At 36.4% G+C, this 22,765-nt stretch overlaps 1 protein-coding gene across 2 annotated transcripts in view; it reads left to right on the plus strand.

Annotated features, from left to right (window-relative positions):
* Positions 1-22,765, plus strand: part of edil3a (EGF-like repeats and discoidin I-like domains 3a) — a 186,401-nt gene that overhangs the window by 117,254 nt on the left and 46,382 nt on the right. For both annotated transcript variants that reach the window (XM_084414303.1, XM_084414304.1), the window contains one exon: positions 7,818-7,999. In XM_084414303.1, coding sequence (XP_084270429.1) covers positions 7,818-7,999 — 182 coding nt within the window. The remainder of the gene's footprint in view (positions 1-7,817; positions 8,000-22,765) is intronic.

Consider the following 22,765-nt stretch of genomic DNA (forward strand, 5'->3'; position numbering starts at 1 on the left):
ATACCCACTCACTTTTACCGTCTCTAATTCAGCGCATTTGTCTGTTCGCTTTTCAGAGCGTCGTCAGTCAAATCCATTCCACTTGAGGAATTAAATTAAATATATATTTTTTTAATTAAAATTAATAAATTAAACTCCATTTCCGCTGAATCGCTACATTATATTTTTCAACGAGCCGCAACTGACGAAAGTAACCGCCCGTTGTACCTTTCCAGTCAAATATTGCGCTGCAAACATCAATAACAGCTTTAAGTTGTCATTGCTGGCAAATTACCATATTAGGGGGATAATCCACGGATAGTGCATTTAATGCACGACGTGGAGGCAAAGCACCGCCCGACGTTAAGTGGAGTTTAGTTTACTTGTTTAATTAAAAGGCACCAGAATGAAATGGTATTTACTCCAGTAACATTTTTCTGGGGGAGGACCCACCCACTTTTTTTTTTTTTTTTTTTACGCCAATGGATTCAGGTGTGTTTAAATAAGGGAGACATACAAAATGTGCAGAGCAGTGGGTCCCGAGGACTGGAGTTGAGAACCACTGCAATAATATATATATTTTTTGTGTCATGAAAAATAGAAAAAGTTGTCAATGGAAATAAAAATAAAAAAGTCTTCAGTGGTATGAATGAAAGTTTATTGTGGAATCCGGCACAGTCAGATAATCCATCTCTTGAGAGAACATCCATCTCTTTCATAAGTTTTGAAATCAATTTGGCAGCTTATTTATTCCAGAAGGAGCTCCTCATAGACATGTATTCTCCATCCAACCATTATAGAGTGCCAGTGAATTCATGGACCCAGGGCTGACGCTAAAATTCATGAGGCCCAGAACAAAAATATTTATGGTTGGATGCTTATTTCCTTGGGCTTAATGAGTGGTCTATAACATGGAGGACCTTAGTGAGCCCAGGACAACCTATGACATTTTTTTTTTTTATGATTTAGGGTAAAAAATTATGTAAATGCCTTTATTTAGTCTGATTGTGGAAAATTGATTAGACAATTAGCACGTGTCCAGAGGGGGGCAGGCACATGTATGTGTGTTGAGATGGAGTGTGAGTACGGATTACCCCATTAAACCCCATTAAACTGCACTTGGACCTTACCTTATATATATATTAGTCAAAGGACCTGTTCAATACAAATTACAGATGGGAAATCCAGAGTGTGATAGATTCAGTAGAAGAAAATTGCATGTACTTAACAGGAATTGGCGAATTGGAATATGGAAGCATTATTCAGAAACCTCAGCAGGACATTACAGTCGAAAACTGAAACCTTTACCTGCTATAAATGGAAATCACATAATAAATGTTCATTTTAAGAGCATGTGAGTGCTGGTTTCTGAGGTTAACGTTTGGGGTAGCCTAATACTTCAACCTTGAAACTCCAGTTTTAAAGATATAAAAAAGTACAACATAATCTAATAACTGAATAATCAAAACTGTATCCATTTAAATTTTGACAAGGAGGAGCTTATTCCCAGTTCTTCCTCATTAGCACAAGCACCAAAGACTGAGGTGGCCTTCAACTCAATTTATAGATTATATAGGTCTGGAGTGAAATGTCTGAACTGTCAAACCACTGTGCCTGTAGCATTAGTGATGGCCACTGTGTGTTGGGCTGCTGATGAATGCTGGAAGGTCAGTTTAGAAGAGATGCACGTTGCTGCTGCTTCTGCTGGCGGGCAGCTCATTCAAGATGGTAGATCACACACCGAGCAGTGTGTCATCGCAAGTCACAACACTGCCAGAGAGAAAATCTGAACGAAAGGGATCCACTGATGCTCATACAATGATAGACAGAATATCTCTGGGAAATGCTGCCAGTAGTCCTTATGCTTCACAATATGTAAGCCAAACTGAATGTTGTGTGTGAGTGTTAATAGGACTAATCCAGTGGTGGTTCACGTGTTTTTTTTTTTTTCACTAAACCTTTCATTTTTCATTCATTGGAACACAAAAAGAGATGGACAAGGGATGGGAGAACGGTGATTATAACTGTAAAGCTTTAAAAATAGTCCATTCGTTATGATTCAAGGATCAAATGCTATGTCGTTATACACAGAAAATCCTCCTATCCTTCATTCAAATCTGTTGTATTAATGCAGCCATTCAGAAATTGTATTGAAAATACATTTTAAATTCCAAATCAGTTCTTAAATGTAAACTGACGTGGCAAATGCATAATTGCTCTTTGAATCGAAGTAGGATATAATTTAAAAGAAGATTTAAAATAAATTGAAACTGTAATTTTTCAACTTTAAAAACAAAGTTTGTCAGAACAGACTTCTCAATGGTCTGACAAATTTTGTCTATTCACACTAAGCGCAAATTGCCAGCCTTCTTGGCAGATGCTACTTACGCTAACTCCGCCCAATGACGTCTGGAAATTACAGAAGACGCTGGATTGTCAACAGTATAAATAGTGTAGGGGTGAGGTGTGTGGTAGACCAGAGTTCGATTCAGCCTTTTTCCGATCTCATATCAGATCAGAAAGGCTTTTATTTTCAATAAAAAATAAGAAAATATTCAAAAAGTGGAAATAAAGTGTCTAACATGTGTTTAATAATAAAGTGTTTACGGTGAGGGTTAGGGGTAGGTGTAAGGAGGGCTTTGACCCAATAAGGTGGCATCCATTTAATGATTTTAATAAACCATTTACACTCTATGCCATTATTGCATACCGCAGCACTAAGGTGCAAATTGTCACAATAATGTTTGTTGAGTGCACTTATTCAATCCCACAATGCACTGCAATAACGAGTGTACAACCGATGTACGCTCAGCGGCTGACCAAATTCGATCACTCCTTTTCATTCCCTCCTTCAAGTGAACAGTATTAGTGGACTAACGTAGGGAATTGTAAATGAGGGTTTAGGGGGCGATTTCAGATTCAGTCTTTGTGTTTTGTCATTGTCTGCCTTAATCATTGATTTGTTGTCACGGACACTAATTATGTTCAGCTGTGCACTCATCAATCAGCATCATTATCAACTATGTTCTGTTTCAGTTTAGTGGCAGGTGTCTTCTATCTTGGATGTGTTGTATGTTACTCTGTGCCTGTTGGATTTTTAAAATATTACCTATTTGCTTTAATCTTCATCTTCGTGTGTTTATACAACCTCCCCTGTGACACAAATAGTATTTGCCATTATTTATAATACAAAATAATACTGCTATTTTGACTTAGTGTAAATAGCATCTATTGCTATTTGCACTTAGTGGTTTTGTAATATGGATTATTTTCTCATCCAATTTTTTGAAGAGGCACTGCCTTACTTGCCTCCTCAATGGAAACAGCCCTGATAGTCGGACGGACGGACAGATAGGAATTTTTTTTTTTTTTTTTTTTTTTCAGATTAATCACTTTTATATTACAGTTAAGTCCTACTATATTGTACTTGTAGTCTACATTGGGCTTAAATGAATACCCCACAGAGAAACAACAGATCCACAATGATAAAAGAGCTGTGTTCATGAAACATATCTCTTTGATGTTAAAATTGTGAAAATAAGAAAATCGCATGGCAAGAGAGAGGATAAGTTTTGAGTTTTTTTTTTTTTTTTTGACATAATTGAACTCTGAATCCACGGATTATCAGCGAACAGAAATCTGTTGTGACTGTAGGTGTCAAAAGTTTACTCTTGTGTTGTGCCTGTTCTTTGATTCCACACAAAACTGTCTTTGTGATTGAGGGATGAAAAGGGAAGAGGCAAAACAGAAACTTCTGACTCCTTCAAACAGCACCAGGCAATTGAGATGAATCAATCGGGAGCTATGGAGTGCCAAGCCGGGTAAATATTAGTATTGAGCACCTGGGATAAAGAAAAAGCACCTGAAATGTCAAAGCCCAAATTGAATTGAAGATGTATATCAACACAATGGCCTATGTGCCTTTCCCAACAATCAGACCACCAGTAGGAACGTATTTGCTATGCGGGATATTCTAAAAAATATATTAATAAATGTATTTGTAGGGTTACAACCCCGGCAACATTGTCAAATTACACAGAAATGGAGTGGAAAATGAGGGCGCGTTTGTTGATATGGTGTGGTGATGCTATGCATTCAGAACACACAGTAGGCGGTGGACATTTTAGATTATACAGCAGAACACCAGATGTCATCATACTCATTTAAAGGTAGGGTAGGTAATCCTGTTCAGAAACACTTTTTTTTATACTGGGTGAAATGGTCCTTCCATCCTGAGAGTAGTCAATACATTATGTGTTCAGAAAAAGGAATGAAAACAATCAGACCTCTGTAGCAGCTGCAGGTCAGTAAAAACTCTGACCAATCACTGCCATTCGGTGCGAATGTAAAGAACCAATCAGATGCCTTCATGTCTCGTGCCCGCGCCCCACTGCGCGCGCTGCCCTGCGTGCACTCATCACATGTCACCGTTCCCGGAAATATTCAGCTCAAAGCACCTGCATATGCAGTCAGCGAAGGCAAACAAGGCAAAAACTACTTCCTCGGACCCTGCCCACACTCTTGAACGACCTCCTCTGCTTCGCCCTCAACCCCGGACCTGTCCTCGAACCGACGATGCGGTACTTGTCTCCGGACTCGGAGTGTACGTTAGTCTTCATTAGAGTCAACAATGTTTTCATCATGGAAACTCTTACATGCAAAACACCGTATATGTTATGAATCTTACACAAAATTCACCTTCATCACAGTGTAACTGATGGTAATGGAAAAACGTGTATCAATGCAACCTGTTTTTAGTTTTGCCTTATAAATATAGCTTGTTACCGAATGAAACTTTACCATTATCGATATGCTAGCTTGATAGTGAGTACTAAAAGAAATCTTATTTGTTTATATTCATAGTGATAAAGTTAGGTATTTTATTACATGTGATTCTGACATGATGTCACTGTATGTACTGCGCTCCTTCCTCTCCACTCGTCTCAGGTAATAAATGCGTCTTGTTCCAGCCTGAGCGTTTGGCGTCGCGCGTTCATGTGTTTTGGGGGCGTGGCTTTGGAAGGAGCTCAGAAGGGAGGGGGTGGGAGTGAATGGAAATAATGAGCTGTGTTTATTGCAGATTAAAAGGTCTACAGTCACTCGATTTTTATATTTTCTTTTTCAGAGCACTTACATTTTAATTATGTATTGGTATATAAAGACAGTTTAAACAAATTTGGAATGTTTTTTTTTTTTGAAAAATCCTACCTACCCTGCCTTTAATCATCTTACTGTTTGTTTTTTACAAAAGTTTTAATCAGACGGGGAGCTGGAACACCGTTTTTATCTTGTGTAGTTGTAAGGTGGTAGGTTCCAAACTGACAGATTCACAAATGCCAGGAAAGAAAGGAAGGAAGGAAGGAAGGAAGGAAGGAAGGAAGGAAGGAAGGAAGGAAGGAAGGAAGGAAGGAAGGAAGGAAGGAAGGAAGGAAGGAAGGAAGGAAGGAAGGAAGGAAGGAAGGAAGGAAGGAAGGAAGGAAGGAAGGAAGGAAGGAAGGAAGGAAGGAAGGAAGGAAGGAAGGAAGGAAGGAAGGAAGGAAGGAAGGAAGGAAGGAAGGAAGGAAGGAAGGAAGGAAGGAAGGAAGGAAGGAAGGAAGGAAGGAAGGAAGGAAGGAAGGAAGGAAGGAAGGAAGGAAGGAAGGAAGGAAGGAAGGAAGGAAGGAAGGAAGGAAGGAAGGAAGGATGGATGGATGGATGGATGGATGGATGGATGGATGGATGGATGGATGGATGGATGGATGGATGGATGGATGGATGGATTTCTAAAGATTTAATCTGAATTCCTTTCTCCACATGGATATCAATTTCAGCTGCTGTTATAAATATGCAGTGGTTTCTGTTACTTATGGACAGAAGTTCAGCTTAAAGGTTCTGATGGTAATTTCATGATTTACACCCCTTGACCTTTTACTCTCATTCATAACCTCTTTCGTCCATTTCAGTTGGATGTAGTCAGATTTATGCAGTAGTTCTTCGAGACAAACTTTGTAAGGCTTAAATGTCTTTCAGCCATATGTTAAGAAATGAACTGTTTTTGAACTAGTCAGCCACATAGATGGGTCTGCATCCTGTTCATCTTTGAAAAAGTTTGCTGTTATTTATTTTTCTTTCTGGGAAACAGTATAGGTTTTATATCAGCAGGCATGCTATGTTTCCCACAACACTGCTTTTTTTTATTATTATTATTTATTTATTTTTATTCTGTCATTGTATTTATTAATTTTTTGGTCTTTGGAAACACATGCAGAAATGTTGTTTTCCTCCACAGTTTGGTTTTAATTCTCTGTTGTGGTCTCTGTTTTGGTAATATTACTGTTACTGTAATGTACACAATGCCCCTGCTGGACAGCACGTGCAGAGAAAAAGATGCAAAGAAAGGGCTTGAATAATTGAATCATCCTCATAGCCCTTAAGAGGGGAGGTAAATGGAGGGATGTCTTTGTACATCTCGATGTTAAGTAAACAAACTCACAAACATCCTCTCTTTCCCAGAAGGCTTGGAGGAAGTTCATGTTAAGGATGATGATTCAGCGTTCCGGTATTGATTTGGTAGATGGGTGACTAATTACTGGAACCTTTTTAAATGGAAACGGACAAGGTTCAGTTGCGAGTTGCATAAAGGGGGGTTTGATGTAAGGATGTAAGGACTAAAGAGACTCTGAGTGTCTTAGTAATTCCACTGGGACAAAAAGAGAGAGATGCAGAGATTTGTTTTTAAAATAAATGAATGCTTCTATTTAACAAGGATGCATTAAATTGATATTAGGATGTTAAACAGTAAAGGTACTTAGAATGTTACAGAAGATTCATATTTCAAATAAATGCTGTTCTATTAAACTTTCTATTCGTCACAGAATACTGAAAAAAAAAATATCAGCACAATTTTCAACATAAGAAATGCAAATCAGCACATTAGAATGATTTCTGAAGGATCATGTGCCACTGAAGACTGGAGTAATGATGCTGAAAATTGAGCTTTGCCGTCACATGATTAAATTACATTTTAAGATATATTTATTTTGTTAGTTAATGATGACCTGTCAAGGGACGGCGGATTAAAAAAGAGCCATTGGCTAAATCTAGTGCAATGCTTTAAATGGGAATATTTATGTTGAATATTGTAATATTAAATAAAAAGAATTTCCTACTTCACAGATCCACCATAATGTGATACTTGATACTATACATGCATATGTTTTCAGCTCCATGTTTTAAACTCTGTGTTCTTCTCTTTAATAGACTTTTAAAGAATATAATACCCAGTTGTAAAACATGAGCAATTCAATTTTAGCATTGAAAGTGTGTACGTTACTGTACATTAGTAAGACAATTAAAAACACAAGCTGTAGTTAAAGCTCCTTTGTTGTTGAGGTCATTGGCAATGCTTCAACTTTGAGAGATTTGAGTATGTGTGCACGGAGTGACAGAGACAGATGAAAGAGAGGATGGCTTTAAGGCAAAAAAAAAAAAAAAAAAAAAACCTACAAGTAATGTTTTGAACCAAAAATAAACACTGTTTCGGAGTCTTTCTGACACTTGTAGAATATCTAATTCCATTACATTTTCATGGAAGTCATGCATGTCCAATGAAATAATCACACAACTGTGGTATTTAAGCACAATCAAACGTAGAGCCTGTGAAAACACCATGCTGACTTTGAAAGTTAGAGACATGCCCCAGAAAGACTGTTTTTGGAAGAGATCCAACATATACCTTCACATAAAACTTATGATGTGCCAATAACAATTTTCTACTAAGATCCATGATACATGATGCACTGTCTGTACACTGTATGTCTAACCTCTCCATTCATGTGTTGTTTCTGTGTATTGAGCAGAATGTTCCGGTCCACTGGGCATGGAGGGTGGAATCATCTCTAACCAGCAGATAACGGCCTCCTCCACTCACCGAGCTCTCTTCGGCCTCCAGAAATGGTACCCCTACTTTGCCCGGCTGAATAAGAAGGGTCTTGTGAACGCCTGGACCGCAGCCGAGAATGACAGATGGCCCTGGATTCAGGTAACAGATTGACATGGGCATTAAGTCTGTATTGAAATCTATCAACAGTGAATTAACTGCACAATTACTAGACATGTTTTCCTTGGCTATTATAGGCCAAATTGCAAGCACAATATGTGGAAAAATAAAAAAAGAATTGAGATGCTTCCAACTGTTGCTCTTGCATTCTTGTGGCTCAGTGACTCACCTGAATGAATGGCTAATTAAGTATGCAGGCCCCATTGTCTCCTGAGGTGTGAACCACTACATATGCATGATCTGTGACGCCCACTCCGCATATGGCCTTTCCAAACAGAAAGTGCTTTGCAAAATTCAAATCAATGTATTGTGTTATGTGAATGATTAGGCAGGGTGATTTTCACATCATTTTGAAGAAAAAACACTAGGCAATGACATCTATTAGACAAAAGTCTTATTGGCACATATTTAGTATGTGTTTTATGGCCTTATTTCAGAAACTTTAGTTTTTAGTTTTTTCAATAACCACGCATAAACATTATTCTCTCAAAAATGCAGACATGTACATTCTTGTTGCTCACATATTATGGTAGCCCTGTTTGTGCTAAATAGTGTGTAATTTTTTTTTGCCATTAATATGTTTATAAGCAACTGAAAAAAGCACAAATGTCAGGGCATGTCAGAACATCTCAAGGACCCCAAAAACACCTCAGACCCCAGAGGGTTAACCTGTTGTTGGCAGAAATGTTCTCTTCCTGTTGGCATGCTTATCTGAAAATTATGATCATAGGTAGACTGTTTTTTTGTTGTATGTTTGCCTTGATAGTTTTTGTTTCATAGACAAGACAGCTTTTTAGGTTTAAAGCTACTATTGTACTATGCTTGTGGAAAATTATATTCCAATTTATTTAGCTTTATTGACATGGCATAATTTAGTGCATACTGTATTGCCAAAGCACTGCGGAATATATGAAGCAATAGAAAAATAAATAAATAATAAAAATATATATATATTAGGGGTGTAACAATATATCGTGTCACAATATATCGCAATACAAAAATGCAACAATATGTATCGTGGATAGTTCACCTAAAATAAAAATTACCCTGTGAGAAAAAATGTACGTTTTCAGAGTCAGTACTACATTAAACTACAATATATTATGTTGAATATAATGTATAATAATGGGGGAATATTAGTGGGTCCTGATAATGCCAAATGTCTTATGTTACCAGTAAAAAGTGGCCTACATTATTTTAAATATATCTAGCCAGTGACAGAGTGCAAGCATATTCATCTAAAATAATCCTGTATTTTCAGGTTCAGAATCATGAATATTTTTATTCTGGTGTTACCATTGTCCAAGCCTGTTCATTTACACCCACAATGTTATATCAAATTTAGCATTTAATCAACAGTAAATTTTTTCTTAACCTTTTATCATATGTCTTGGAGTATCGCAATAATATCGTATCGTGAGTTCAGTATCGTGATATGTATCGAATCGTGAAATTAGGGTATTGTTACACCCCTAATATATATATATATATATATATATATAAAATATATGTTATATAATAACACCAGTCAATATAACAGTTAAACCCCTTACCAGTCAGGGATCACTGGTGATCCCAGATTATTTTAGTTCAAAATATGTTTGAGCTTATATATCTCAATATTAATAACAGTCTGGTTAATTTTGAGTCTTGAACTATAAACTCTCAAGTGTTGGCTTTCTAAATGTATGTGTGTTATGTTTCTATTCAGAATTACTTATGAGCAGTAACCTTTTTATTTTGGGCATTTCATGTATGCAGCACTTGCCAAAATTGGGGGTCACTGGGAAGGGGTTAAAGGGATAGTTCACCCAAAGATGATGTCATCATTTACTCACCCTCATATTGTTCTAAACCGGTATGAGTTTCTTTCTTCTGTTGAACACAAAAGAAGATATTTGAAGAATGTTTGTAATCAAAGTTGATGGACCACTGACTTCCATAGTAGCACAAAAAAAAAAAAAAAAAATACTATGGAACTGAGTAGGGTCCATCAACTGTCTGGTTACAGACATTCTTAAAAATATATACTTTTGTGTTCAACAGGAGAAAGAAAACTCATACATGTTTGAAACAACTTGAGGGTGAGTAAATGAGGACAAATAGTGTTCAGTTCACTTACTTAAAAAAAAAAAGTAAACCTGTTGTCTTAAAATTTTGTAAATAAACGTAATGCTTAATTAAAAAAATTAAGTTATGTGAACTTGACAAACCACATTACTTAAGTTTTTTGATTAAACATGCAGTTTATTTACTTAATCATTTTAAGGCAACGGGTTTCCTGAATTTTCTTTTTTAAGTTAAGTCAACTGATCCCTTTTTTTAAAGTAAATTTTCATTTTTGGGTGAACTATCGATTTAAAACAGTAATATTGTTAAATATGATTACATTTAAAAGAACTGTTTTCTATTTAATACATTTTAAAATGTAATTTATTAATGTGATGGTAAAGCTGAATTTTCTGCAGTCATTACTCCAGTCTCCAGTGTCTCATGATCCTTCAGAAATCAAGAAAAATGTCTTATTATCATCAGTTGAAAACAGTTGTGCTGCTTAATATTTTTATGGAAACCAGGATACACTACAATTCTCAAACGTTTGGAAGTTTTTGGCTGTTTGTTTGTTTTTGTTTTCTTCAGCGGGGAAGCTGGGAATTTAGTAGGATCTCTCTGTTATTCACTTCAGAAATCAAAACAGTTGTTTTTCTAAAAAAATCCCTCCTTGGCTGCAGCTCTGTCAGAAATGTTTCAAAAGCGTTGTCCATTCACAGAACCGCTTCATGTTAGTCCATTACTGTCAATTACTATTGATGGCGATGGCAAACTTACATATAAATATACTTTGTGTATCAATCCATTTCTTTGAGTTTCTTCGGTAGATGATTTAGTATTCATATGCCGTTTCTTTAGCAGAGAACATTTGATTGATAATGCAGACAATCACAGTGGATGGAAGTCTAAGTCCATTTACCTCTAGTTTTACGATGAGTAGCCTCTTGTCAACCTCAGATTTATTCTTTAAATGCCTGCTTGTAAAAGACAGAGACTGAATTGGATTCTTCATTGAATTGATATTCAGCTGGTTGTCTCTGCAGCAGCGTAATATAAAAGAGCTGGGATGAAATTCGGCTGAAGAAAGAAATAAAAGGGATAGTCTGACTGCAGACTTGTGAGCGTAACAAGTTAACCACCGTTTGTGCAACGGTCGTTGCTCGCAGGTAAAGAGTGAGGATTATAGGTGGAGCGAGAGAGAGAGAGAGAGAGAGAGAGAGAGGGAGGGTAAAGTAGTAAAAAGGGAGAAATCTAAAGTATTTAGGGAATTTGTCTGACTTTAATGATGCCACTTGGGATGGAGATCTTGGTGCTCTGGAGCTGCTGGGTTAGAACACAGAGAGGTGTGCTAGAAATATCAGATTGGCTTAAGGCCATATGCTGTGATAGCCTCCACATGACCTCTCTTGAGCTCTCGTCACTTAAATCAGAGGCGACACACAGCATGTCTGTTTGTCTGCCTCTCGTTAACACACTTTTTCCTCACTGTCACTGTTATTGTGTCTTTTCCTGACTGCTTCTCACTGTCTTCAAGCCTTATGCTGTGGTGAATAAAATGCTAACTCTAGCGTCATTTACAATGAAGACATCATCACCACTTTCTGCCATTTTTGGCTATGCTGTTTTTGTGAAGAAATGCAATAGTTATTAATTATTCCACCTATGCATTAAAATGTATGAGGTTTTGTGCAAAATGAGTCACTTATTATTCTCGGGGGAAGGGGCCCTTTTAAATTCAGATATGCAGACAGTAATTCTTGCAGAAATTACAAATAGAGACCCTAAAAGGACACTTGAAGGCATCACCGCCTCCCTTCAGCAAAAGCTCAATAACTTTTGTTTTGAAGGTGATAGACAATTAATTTATCCCTGTATGCTGGGAATCAAAATAAACTTTCAGCTGGGATATCGATCAAATAGATCCTAAATAACTAAAATAAAAAAAATTAAATACAAATATGAAAAAATATATATATATATATTTGTTTTCTGTTTATCATAAAGTTATGAACACTTACATATTAAAACAAAATAAATATGAAAACAATTAAAAAATTTGAACATTTGTCTATTAACTCCAATGTACAGTTGTGATCAGAATTATTGACACCCCTGGTAAATATGATAAATATTTTACTGGTAATTTTGGCTACAAAAATAAATCTGCATTGTCTATCTGTTGGTTTCTGGTTGCAGCAAAGAGGAAACAGGATTTCTGTGCAGCAGACTTTATGAACGATAAACTTAAACTTACAGAAACACTCAGGAGACTAAGAACAAGGACAGAACAACCAACATTAACGTCGTCGACAGACCCTGAACAGGACAAAACACAGGGCTTAAATAGACAGAGCAGATGAGGGAAACGAGACACAGCATGGGACAAATGAACTCAATGACAGAAACCATAGTAACAAACAGGCTTGGGATGAACTAATAAAGGAGGAGTGGCTAGAAACTGAATACAATGAACATAGAGGAAGTCCAAACACAAACAGAAACGTGGCACTATCCTTTTGATCTTTCATTCAAAAAAAATGAAGTAAGTGAAAGTGGGGGGTAAATCATTAAATAAATAATAGAAATAAATGCTTTTCTACAAAAGACGTTGGCCATAATTATTGGCACCGTTTTATTAAATACTTTTTGCAACCTCCTTTTGCCAAGATAACAGCTCTGAGTTTTCTCCTATGCTTGATGAATTTGGAGAACACCTGACAAGAGATCAGAGACCATTCCTCCATACAGAATATCTCCAGATCTAATATCTGCAATTCTCCATCTGTGTCTTTGGCAACTCAAAGTTTCCTCCTCGCCGTGCATTAAGACAATATAGACACACACTCTCTTCCTGGCCGATTCGTAACATCTTTAGTTGATTGGAACTTCTTGATTATTGCCCTGATGGTTGAAATGGAAATGTTCATTGTTTTTTTGCTATTTTATTACAGCCAATTTCTATTTTGTGAAGCTCAACAATCCTTTGCTGCACATCAGAACTATATTCTTTGGTTTTACTCATTGTGATGAATGATTAAGGAAATTCGGCCTTTGTGTTTCCTCATATTTATACTCCTGCATGTGAAACAAGAAGTCATAGCTGGACAAGCTCATGTTCCTAGTCTCCCTGACGTGCTAAAATGTTTAAATATTAATGGGAATATTCTTCAGAGATATTTTACTCATAAAAAAAATGAGCCAGAATCCAAATATACACCAGAGCTGAAGAGGTTAATATATGGAAATATGTTTGTGGATTAGAACCCAGAAACCCTCATACTCAAAGTAAAAATGTTATCTCTAAACCAATGATTCATCTTTAAGATTAAGCTGTTGATCTATGCATATCCACTGAGCTATAAAATCCTATTTCTGGCAGCGGCAGATGTAGGAATGAAGTTATGGAATAAAATTCCATTTCAGAGTTCATTTAAGAACTTTAACTGATCACTGTGTAATGAGGATTTAGCCTTAGGCACTGATTTATGTTTCTGCCGGAGGATTCCCAAACTCCATATAAATTCTCACAGATAATAGCGGTAGCAGTTCACTAAATAAAACAATTCAATAAATATCTAACTTTTAAATAATAAAATAACTAAATTCAGCTTGAAAATGCCATCTCATTCTTTGCAATATTAGGGTACACTGTGTTATTTCATCAGTCAATCGTTAAAGTGTGGTGATTGAAAGCTTCTGGCAACATTAAATCCAGCAGAGAACACAATTCTAGAGAAAGAGCAAGAGCATGCGTCCCGTTTTGTGCTAGAGTGAAGGAAATTCAGAGATTCTTGCTCGCAAATTACATAGATGCTCTCTCGCGTTACAATAATGCGCTCTCAAATGTTTTTTTTTCTTTTTTTCTTTTTTTGTATTATTGGTTAAAATTAATGGGGAATATCTTGTGTTTCTCCGTGGGTTTTCGACCATTTCCGTAGGTGGTCAATCCCACGAACAACCACGGGATCAGCACCTATGGACTTAGCTATAAGTTTTAGTTTCGTCAATTTTAATCTGATTTCATTTCTTTATTTATAATATTGTTTACATTTCATAATTGTCTTGGATCTACTGAGCTTTCCATATGATCGGTTCTGTTTCTTTTTCAAAACTGTAAAATTAAGGTTTTGTTAAATTAATTAATATTCATTATGCTTTTGCCATTTTATGACATCAAAGGTTGGGTTTCCATGTTTTATGGGGACATTCCATAGACATAATGAATTTTATACTGTACAAACTGTATATTCTATCCCCTAACACTAACTCTACCCCTAATCCTCACTTAGTATGAATCACTTAGTGTGTTTTTAAAATGTTTTCCCTCATGGGGGACCAAAAATGTCCCAACAAGGATTTCGGATATAGTCATCTTTGTGAGGACATTTTTTCCCCATGACATATATACCTGAACCACACACAAACTTTGGGTTTCCATGTTTTATGGGGACATTCCTTAGACATAATGGTTAATGTACAAACGTCTCTGTTACGTATGTAACCCTCGTTCCCTGAAGGAGGGAACGGAGACGTAGTCGGACGTACCATACTGAAAGGGAACTGTTTATCCCACTACATTAACCCTACCCATCACAGAAAACCTTATGAATTAAAAAAAAAAAAAAAAAAAAAAGAATTCTATATGATTTATAAGCTTGTTTCCTCATGAGGAAATTGACTGGTATTACTATACTTGTGGAACTAGGGAATAACAGGACCACACACACACACACACACAAACAAACAGTACAATTGTTATTATTAAGATTTAAAATAACTGATTTTGTTTTAATATATTTAAAACTATTTATTCCTGATGGCAAAGCTAAATTTTCAGTCACCATTACATTTGATGAAAAATAACAAAATAATAGCATTTATTTGAAATAGAAATATTTTGTAACATTATAAATACTTCACTGTCACTTTTGATCAATGTAATGGATCCTTGCTTAATAAACAAATATATTTCTTGCTTTATAATAGAATTTTACAAGTCTCATCGTTTGAAAAAAGAAAAAGAAGATAAATCTATTTGTTTATGAAAGAGCTAGAGGGAAACATGGAATTCTGTGAGGGTGGAAGAGGCAGATTTGTCAGTAGCACTTGAATCTTGACTTTCTCACTTGTGTGAAATTGCTTTGTGACACACTAGGGAAATTTCTTTAAGCCCATAGTGGACAAAAGCATGAGATTTCATAACTGAAGAAGTGGCACTTTTGAACATGAAGGAAGTGGAATACTCAGCAGCATGCTTTATTCGTTTATTTATTTTATTTCTCAGTGAGGATCAGGATTTGGCACATCTCCTCAATATCATGAATCTCACCATACAAGTTATCCACTGTAACATCCAAGGCTTTCATTACAACTTATCAACACTTATCCTCGCCAGGCATGTTTTAGTGTAACCTGTCAGAATCGAGTTGCATGATTTATCCCCAGTTTATATTTTCAAATATCGCAAGGGTAGGAGTATGTTTGTAACTGCTGTCAGTTTTGAGTATTTCAGCCACATTGCCAATAACACTCACAGTCATTTGACTATGTGTCAAGGCCAGATGTAAGTGGGTGGACCTTGGTGAATTCGGATGGACCCCTGTCTGTTCTCAAATTTCATTAAATATAATGATTTTGTTCCCTTTCCTTAGTCATTATGAGACAATATTTGACTATGCTATAGACTAGTTAACTGTACAATAACATAAACAGTGCAATAAGTTGTAAATATGCTTTCAAAGTATTCTCAGCATGCATGTGCCATTAATAAATCATGCACACTATGCTTTACAATCCATTGCTTAATGCATTATTTGCACTGATGTTGCTGTATTTGCATCTCCTTAAAGTCATGTAGTGTTAACTGGTGCTTATACAGCCTATGTCAAGGATGCGGTTGGTGAGTAATTGTTTGTGTGCGGGATGTTAAGTATCACACCAATGAATCTGTAACTGAGGTTGTCTCACTCTGTCTCAACGTTTCATTGGCTGAATTAAATTTGAGGTGTCGCTCTCTCTGTTTCTTTCTCTCTTGTTCTTTCAACTTTTAATTGCACATTAGTGTAAAAAAAAAAATACTTTAATCCTTAATTAATAAAAAAATTCTTAATCATGATTATGTTGCATTATTATTGCCTAAAAATCTGCTTTTCATCCAACATTAAAAAATGTTTGAATACGCAGCATTAAAAGTAGTTTCTGCTTTGTGGCATGTTTCTCATACAGACAACATATAGGCTACTGAAGTGTGTCCTTTTTGTCTGCAGATTATCCCTGCAGACACCAGTGACAATCCTTAGGGATGATACTGTCAGTTAAAAGTAGCACATCACAGTATCTTTGAAAATGCCCTCACCACAGCAGAAAGCCTGAATGTTTGAGGTGGGATAATTATGACTGTGCGTGACTCAGCAGATTGTATCATAGCATGGGCTTAATACGCTGGTAAACCGCTTTTGGAGGAACTGCAAGCATGTTCCTGCGTGAGAAGAGTCATAGTTCATTAAGAGGTAATGAGCAGGGCTGTAAGCCATACCACTGTCTAGATGGAAGACAGCAGCAGAATATATATATATGTATATATGTATATGTATATGTATGGACACTACACACACACATTCAATATACTGGTTTAAAAAACAGCAATATTATGAAATAACTATAACTATATAACTATTTTAATATATATATATATATATATATATATTTTTTTTTTTTTAAGGAATTTATTCCTGTGATTTATCTAGTAGTAGCATCTATTAGTCTTCAGTGTCACATTCTAATATGCTGAGTTGGGGTTCAAGTAACATTTTTTTGCTTAATATTTTTGTTGAAACGTGATACGTGTTTCTTTGATGAATAGAAAGTTCAAAAGAACAGCATTTATGTGAAATATATATTGTATTAATGTAAAAGTCTGTACTGTCACTTTTGATAAATGTAATGCATCCTTGCTGAATACAAGTTTTTTTTTTTTTTTTTTAAGTGCCCCTATCATGGATTTTTGAAAATGACCTTTCATGTAGTGTGTAACATAGCTCTAGTGAATGAAAACATCCTGCAAAGTTTTAAATCTGAAAGTGCACCATATATAAAGTTATTGTCTTTCAAAGGTAAGAGTCGACTTGAGTCAATGAAATTAATCGTTTTTTAAATTAGTTATAAGCCGTTTCATTGTGACGTCAAGACGAAACATTAGCATATTGCCCGCCCACTTATTGCTCACGCAGACACCAGGGAAAACTTTAACGCCCTCAAACACTGCAGCTGATTCCTGTGGATACTGGATAGCATCATGTCGAGAAGACGCTGTGCTCTACAATGCCCACTGCCCAAGGACGAGCATGTGAAGAATCAGTGGTTAAAGTTCATCTTTACCAAAATACCACAGCAGTATAATCCTAAACTTTTGCTGTGTTCCCTTCATTTTACTGACGACTGCTTCTCAAATCTCAGAGTTCAATGCAGGATTCGCAAACCGCTTGCTCTTGAAAGATGGTGTTCAAAATACTTAGTTTTGATTTTATATTGTGTAGGTCTCCTGCTAACTGGCTAACTCACGTTATCACTGTCTTACTGAAATACTTCTGCTAATCAGTTTGTGGGCCACTATTACCTATAACTGTGTCTATTAATGCAGATTGTCTGTCGTTCTCTAGCCTGGTTAAAACCAGACCATTCTCAGTAGTAACTGAGTTATGGTCTGGCAAAGCTTCATTAATAACTCATTTCCAAAGGGCGTCACCAACGGTCGTCACTCAAATGCCTCTGGGCGCAATTGGATAGACCTAAAACCAACCAGCGATTGTCATCGTGTAAAGCCATATGCTGCGTCCCAATTCGCCTAAGTTACACTACGCCATAAAAGTATGTACTCTTTTTGTGAAGAAAAGGTATTTACTTTTGAATGTGTAGCAAAAAAGTAGGCAAGCTTTGGGACATACTACTTCGTCATCTTTATCGGACGGATCTGTCGCGTGCATCCTGTCACGTAAACTGCCCTGTCAATCATCTTGTCACAGTTAAAATCCTCTATTAAATCTAATTTAATTTCTTACCGTTTCGAAGAGAAATGTAGTAGCACGTTCATCTGCCAGTGGGTCTTTCATGGAGACTGTCCTCATGTGTTTACAATTTGAATATAATAATGCATTTGGTGCGCTTCACCAACGGACGTCGCTCAAATGCCTCTGGGCGCAATTGGATAGACAGACCTAAAACCAATCAGAGCGATCGTCATTGTGTAAAGCCCGCCCCAACGTTTCTGATTGGTGCCGCGATTTCGACGGATTAGAAATGGGCTTGAATGAGCTCTTTGCCAGACTACTTGCAGAGCAAATCTAAATTTGCCGGAAGTTGTCTGGGTTTTCCCAGGCTAGTCGTTCTCACTACTTTGAGGAAAGATTAAGCATGGAGCAAGATTTGTTTTACCAACGTTTATGTTACATCAGTCATTCACGCTAGAGCTCGGCTAACATTGCATACATGCACTGTTATTGAAACAGTTTCCACGTTTCCATTCTCGTTTGAGAATCATTGAAAATGTGGTGATGTGCAAATGTGTTTTTTCAAACAGTTGTTTGACCGTTGATGCATGTAAACCTGTTGTAGGAGACTCCAAAGCAATATTAGGAAACTTTAAAATAGCATAATAGGGGCACTTTAAAAAAAAAAGAATTCTATATGATTTATAAGCTTGTTTCCTCATGAGGAAATTGACTGGTATTACTATACTTGTGGAACTAGGGAATAACAGGACCACACACACACACACACACAAACAAACAGTACAATTGTTATTATTAAGATTTAAAATAACTGATTTTGTTTTAATATATTTAAAACTATTTATTCCTGATGGCAAAGCTAAATTTTCAGTCACCATTACATTTGATGAAAAATAACAAAATAATAGCATTTATTTGAAATAGAAATATTTTGTAACATTATAAATACTTCACTGTCACTTTTGATCAATGTAATGGATCCTTGCTTAATAAACAAATATATTTCTTGCTTTATAATAGAATTTTACAAGTCTCATCGTTTGAAAAAAGAAAAAGAAGATAAATCTATTTGTTTATGAAAGAGCTAGAGGGAAACATGGAATTCTGTGAGGGTGGAAGAGGCAGATTTGTCAGTAGCACTTGAATCTTGACTTTCTCACTTGTGTGAAATTGCTTTGTGACACACTAGGGAAATTTCTTTAAGCCCATAGTGGACAAAAGCATGAGATTTCATAACTGAAGAAGTGGCACTTTTGAACATGAAGGAAGTGGAATACTCAGCAGCATGCTTTATTCGTTTATTTATTTTATTTCTCAGTGAGGATCAGGATTTGGCACATCTCCTCAATATCATGAATCTCACCATACAAGTTATCCACTGTAACATCCAAGGCTTTCATTACAACTTATCAACACTTATCCTCGCCAGGCATGTTTTAGTGTAACCTGTCAGAATCGAGTTGCATGATTTATCCCCAGTTTATATTTTCAAATATCGCAAGGGTAGGAGTATGTTTGTAACTGCTGTCAGTTTTGAGTATTTCAGCCACATTGCCAATAACACTCACAGTCATTTGACTATGTGTCAAGGCCAGATGTAAGTGGGTGGACCTTGGTGAATTCGGATGGACCCCTGTCTGTTCTCAAATTTCATTAAATATAATGATTTTGTTCCCTTTCCTTAGTCATTATGAGACAATATTTGACTATGCTATAGACTAGTTAACTGTACAATAACATAAACAGTGCAATAAGTTGTAAATATGCTTTCAAAGTATTCTCAGCATGCATGTGCCATTAATAAATCATGCACACTATGCTTTACAATCCATTGCTTAATGCATTATTTGCACTGATGTTGCTGTATTTGCATCTCCTTAAAGTCATGTAGTGTTAACTGGTGCTTATACAGCCTATGTCAAGGATGCGGTTGGTGAGTAATTGTTTGTGTGCGGGATGTTAAGTATCACACCAATGAATCTGTAACTGAGGTTGTCTCACTCTGTCTCAACGTTTCATTGGCTGAATTAAATTTGAGGTGTCGCTCTCTCTGTTTCTTTCTCTCTTGTTCTTTCAACTTTTAATTGCACATTAGTGTAAAAAAAAAAATACTTTAATCCTTAATTAATAAAAAAATTCTTAATCATGATTATGTTGCATTATTATTGCCTAAAAATCTGCTTTTCATCCAACATTAAAAAATGTTTGAATACGCAGCATTAAAAGTAGTTTCTGCTTTGTGGCATGTTTCTCATACAGACAACATATAGGCTACTGAAGTGTGTCCTTTTTGTCTGCAGATTATCCCTGCAGACACCAGTGACAATCCTTAGGGATGATACTGTCAGTTAAAAGTAGCACATCACAGTATCTTTGAAAATGCCCTCACCACAGCAGAAAGCCTGAATGTTTGAGGTGGGATAATTATGACTGTGCGTGACTCAGCAGATTGTATCATAGCATGGGCTTAATACGCTGGTAAACCGCTTTTGGAGGAACTGCAAGCATGTTCCTGCGTGAGAAGAGTCATAGTTCATTAAGAGGTAATGAGCAGGGCTGTAAGCCATACCACTGTCTAGATGGAAGACAGCAGCAGAATATATATATATGTATATATGTATATGTATATGTATGGACACTACACACACACATTCAATATACTGGTTTAAAAAACAGCAATATTATGAAATAACTATAACTATATAACTATTTTAATATATATATATATATATATATATATTTTTTTTTTTTTAAGGAATTTATTCCTGTGATTTATCTAGTAGTAGCATCTATTAGTCTTCAGTGTCACATTCTAATATGCTGAGTTGGGGTTCAAGTAACATTTTTTTGCTTAATATTTTTGTTGAAACGTGATACGTGTTTCTTTGATGAATAGAAAGTTCAAAAGAACAGCATTTATGTGAAATATATATTGTATTAATGTAAAAGTCTGTACTGTCACTTTTGATAAATGTAATGCATCCTTGCTGAATACAAGTTTTTTTTTTTTTTTTTTAAGTGCCCCTATCATGGATTTTTGAAAATGACCTTTCATGTAGTGTGTAACATAGCTCTAGTGAATGAAAACATCCTGCAAAGTTTTAAATCTGAAAGTGCACCATATATAAAGTTATTGTCTTTCAAAGGTAAGAGTCGACTTGAGTCAATGAAATTAATCGTTTTTTAAATTAGTTATAAGCCGTTTCATTGTGACGTCAAGACGAAACATTAGCATATTGCCCGCCCACTTATTGCTCACGCAGACACCAGGGAAAACTTTAACGCCCTCAAACACTGCAGCTGATTCCTGTGGATACTGGATAGCATCATGTCGAGAAGACGCTGTGCTCTACAATGCCCACTGCCCAAGGACGAGCATGTGAAGAATCAGTGGTTAAAGTTCATCTTTACCAAAATACCACAGCAGTATAATCCTAAACTTTTGCTGTGTTCCCTTCATTTTACTGACGACTGCTTCTCAAATCTCAGAGTTCAATGCAGGATTCGCAAACCGCTTGCTCTTGAAAGATGGTGTTCAAAATACTTAGTTTTGATTTTATATTGTGTAGGTCTCCTGCTAACTGGCTAACTCACGTTATCACTGTCTTACTGAAATACTTCTGCTAATCAGTTTGTGGGCCACTATTACCTATAACTGTGTCTATTAATGCAGATTGTCTGTCGTTCTCTAGCCTGGTTAAAACCAGACCATTCTCAGTAGTAACTGAGTTATGGTCTGGCAAAGCTTCATTAATAACTCATTTCCAAAGGGCGTCACCAACGGTCGTCACTCAAATGCCTCTGGGCGCAATTGGATAGACCTAAAACCAACCAGCGATTGTCATCGTGTAAAGCCATATGCTGCGTCCCAATTCGCCTAAGTTACACTACGCCATAAAAGTATGTACTCTTTTTGTGAAGAAAAGGTATTTACTTTTGAATGTGTAGCAAAAAAGTAGGCAAGCTTTGGGACATACTACTTCGTCATCTTTATCGGACGGATCTGTCGCGTGCATCCTGTCACGTAAACTGCCCTGTCAATCATCTTGTCACAGTTAAAATCCTCTATTAAATCTAATTTAATTTCTTACCGTTTCGAAGAGAAATGTAGTAGCACGTTCATCTGCCAGTGGGTCTTTCATGGAGACTGTCCTCATGTGTTTACAATTTGAATATAATAATGCATTTGGTGCGCTTCACCAACGGACGTCGCTCAAATGCCTCTGGGCGCAATTGGATAGACAGACCTAAAACCAATCAGAGCGATCGTCATTGTGTAAAGCCCGCCCCAACGTTTCTGATTGGTGCCGCGATTTCGACGGATTAGAAATGGGCTTGAATGAGCTCTTTGCCAGACTACTTGCAGAGCAAATCTAAATTTGCCGGAAGTTGTCTGGGTTTTCCCAGGCTAGTCGTTCTCACTACTTTGAGGAAAGATTAAGCATGGAGCAAGATTTGTTTTACCAACGTTTATGTTACATCAGTCATTCACGCTAGAGCTCGGCTAACATTGCATACATGCACTGTTATTGAAACAGTTTCCACGTTTCCATTCTCGTTTGAGAATCATTGAAAATGTGGTGATGTGCAAATGTGTTTTTTCAAACAGTTGTTTGACCGTTGATGCATGTAAACCTGTTGTAGGAGACTCCAAAGCAATATTAGGAAACTTTAAAATAGCATAATAGGG

Source organism: Rutilus rutilus (assembly GCF_951802725.1).
Source record: "Rutilus rutilus genome assembly, chromosome: 7".
Taxonomy (NCBI): Eukaryota; Metazoa; Chordata; class Actinopteri; order Cypriniformes; family Leuciscidae; genus Rutilus; species Rutilus rutilus.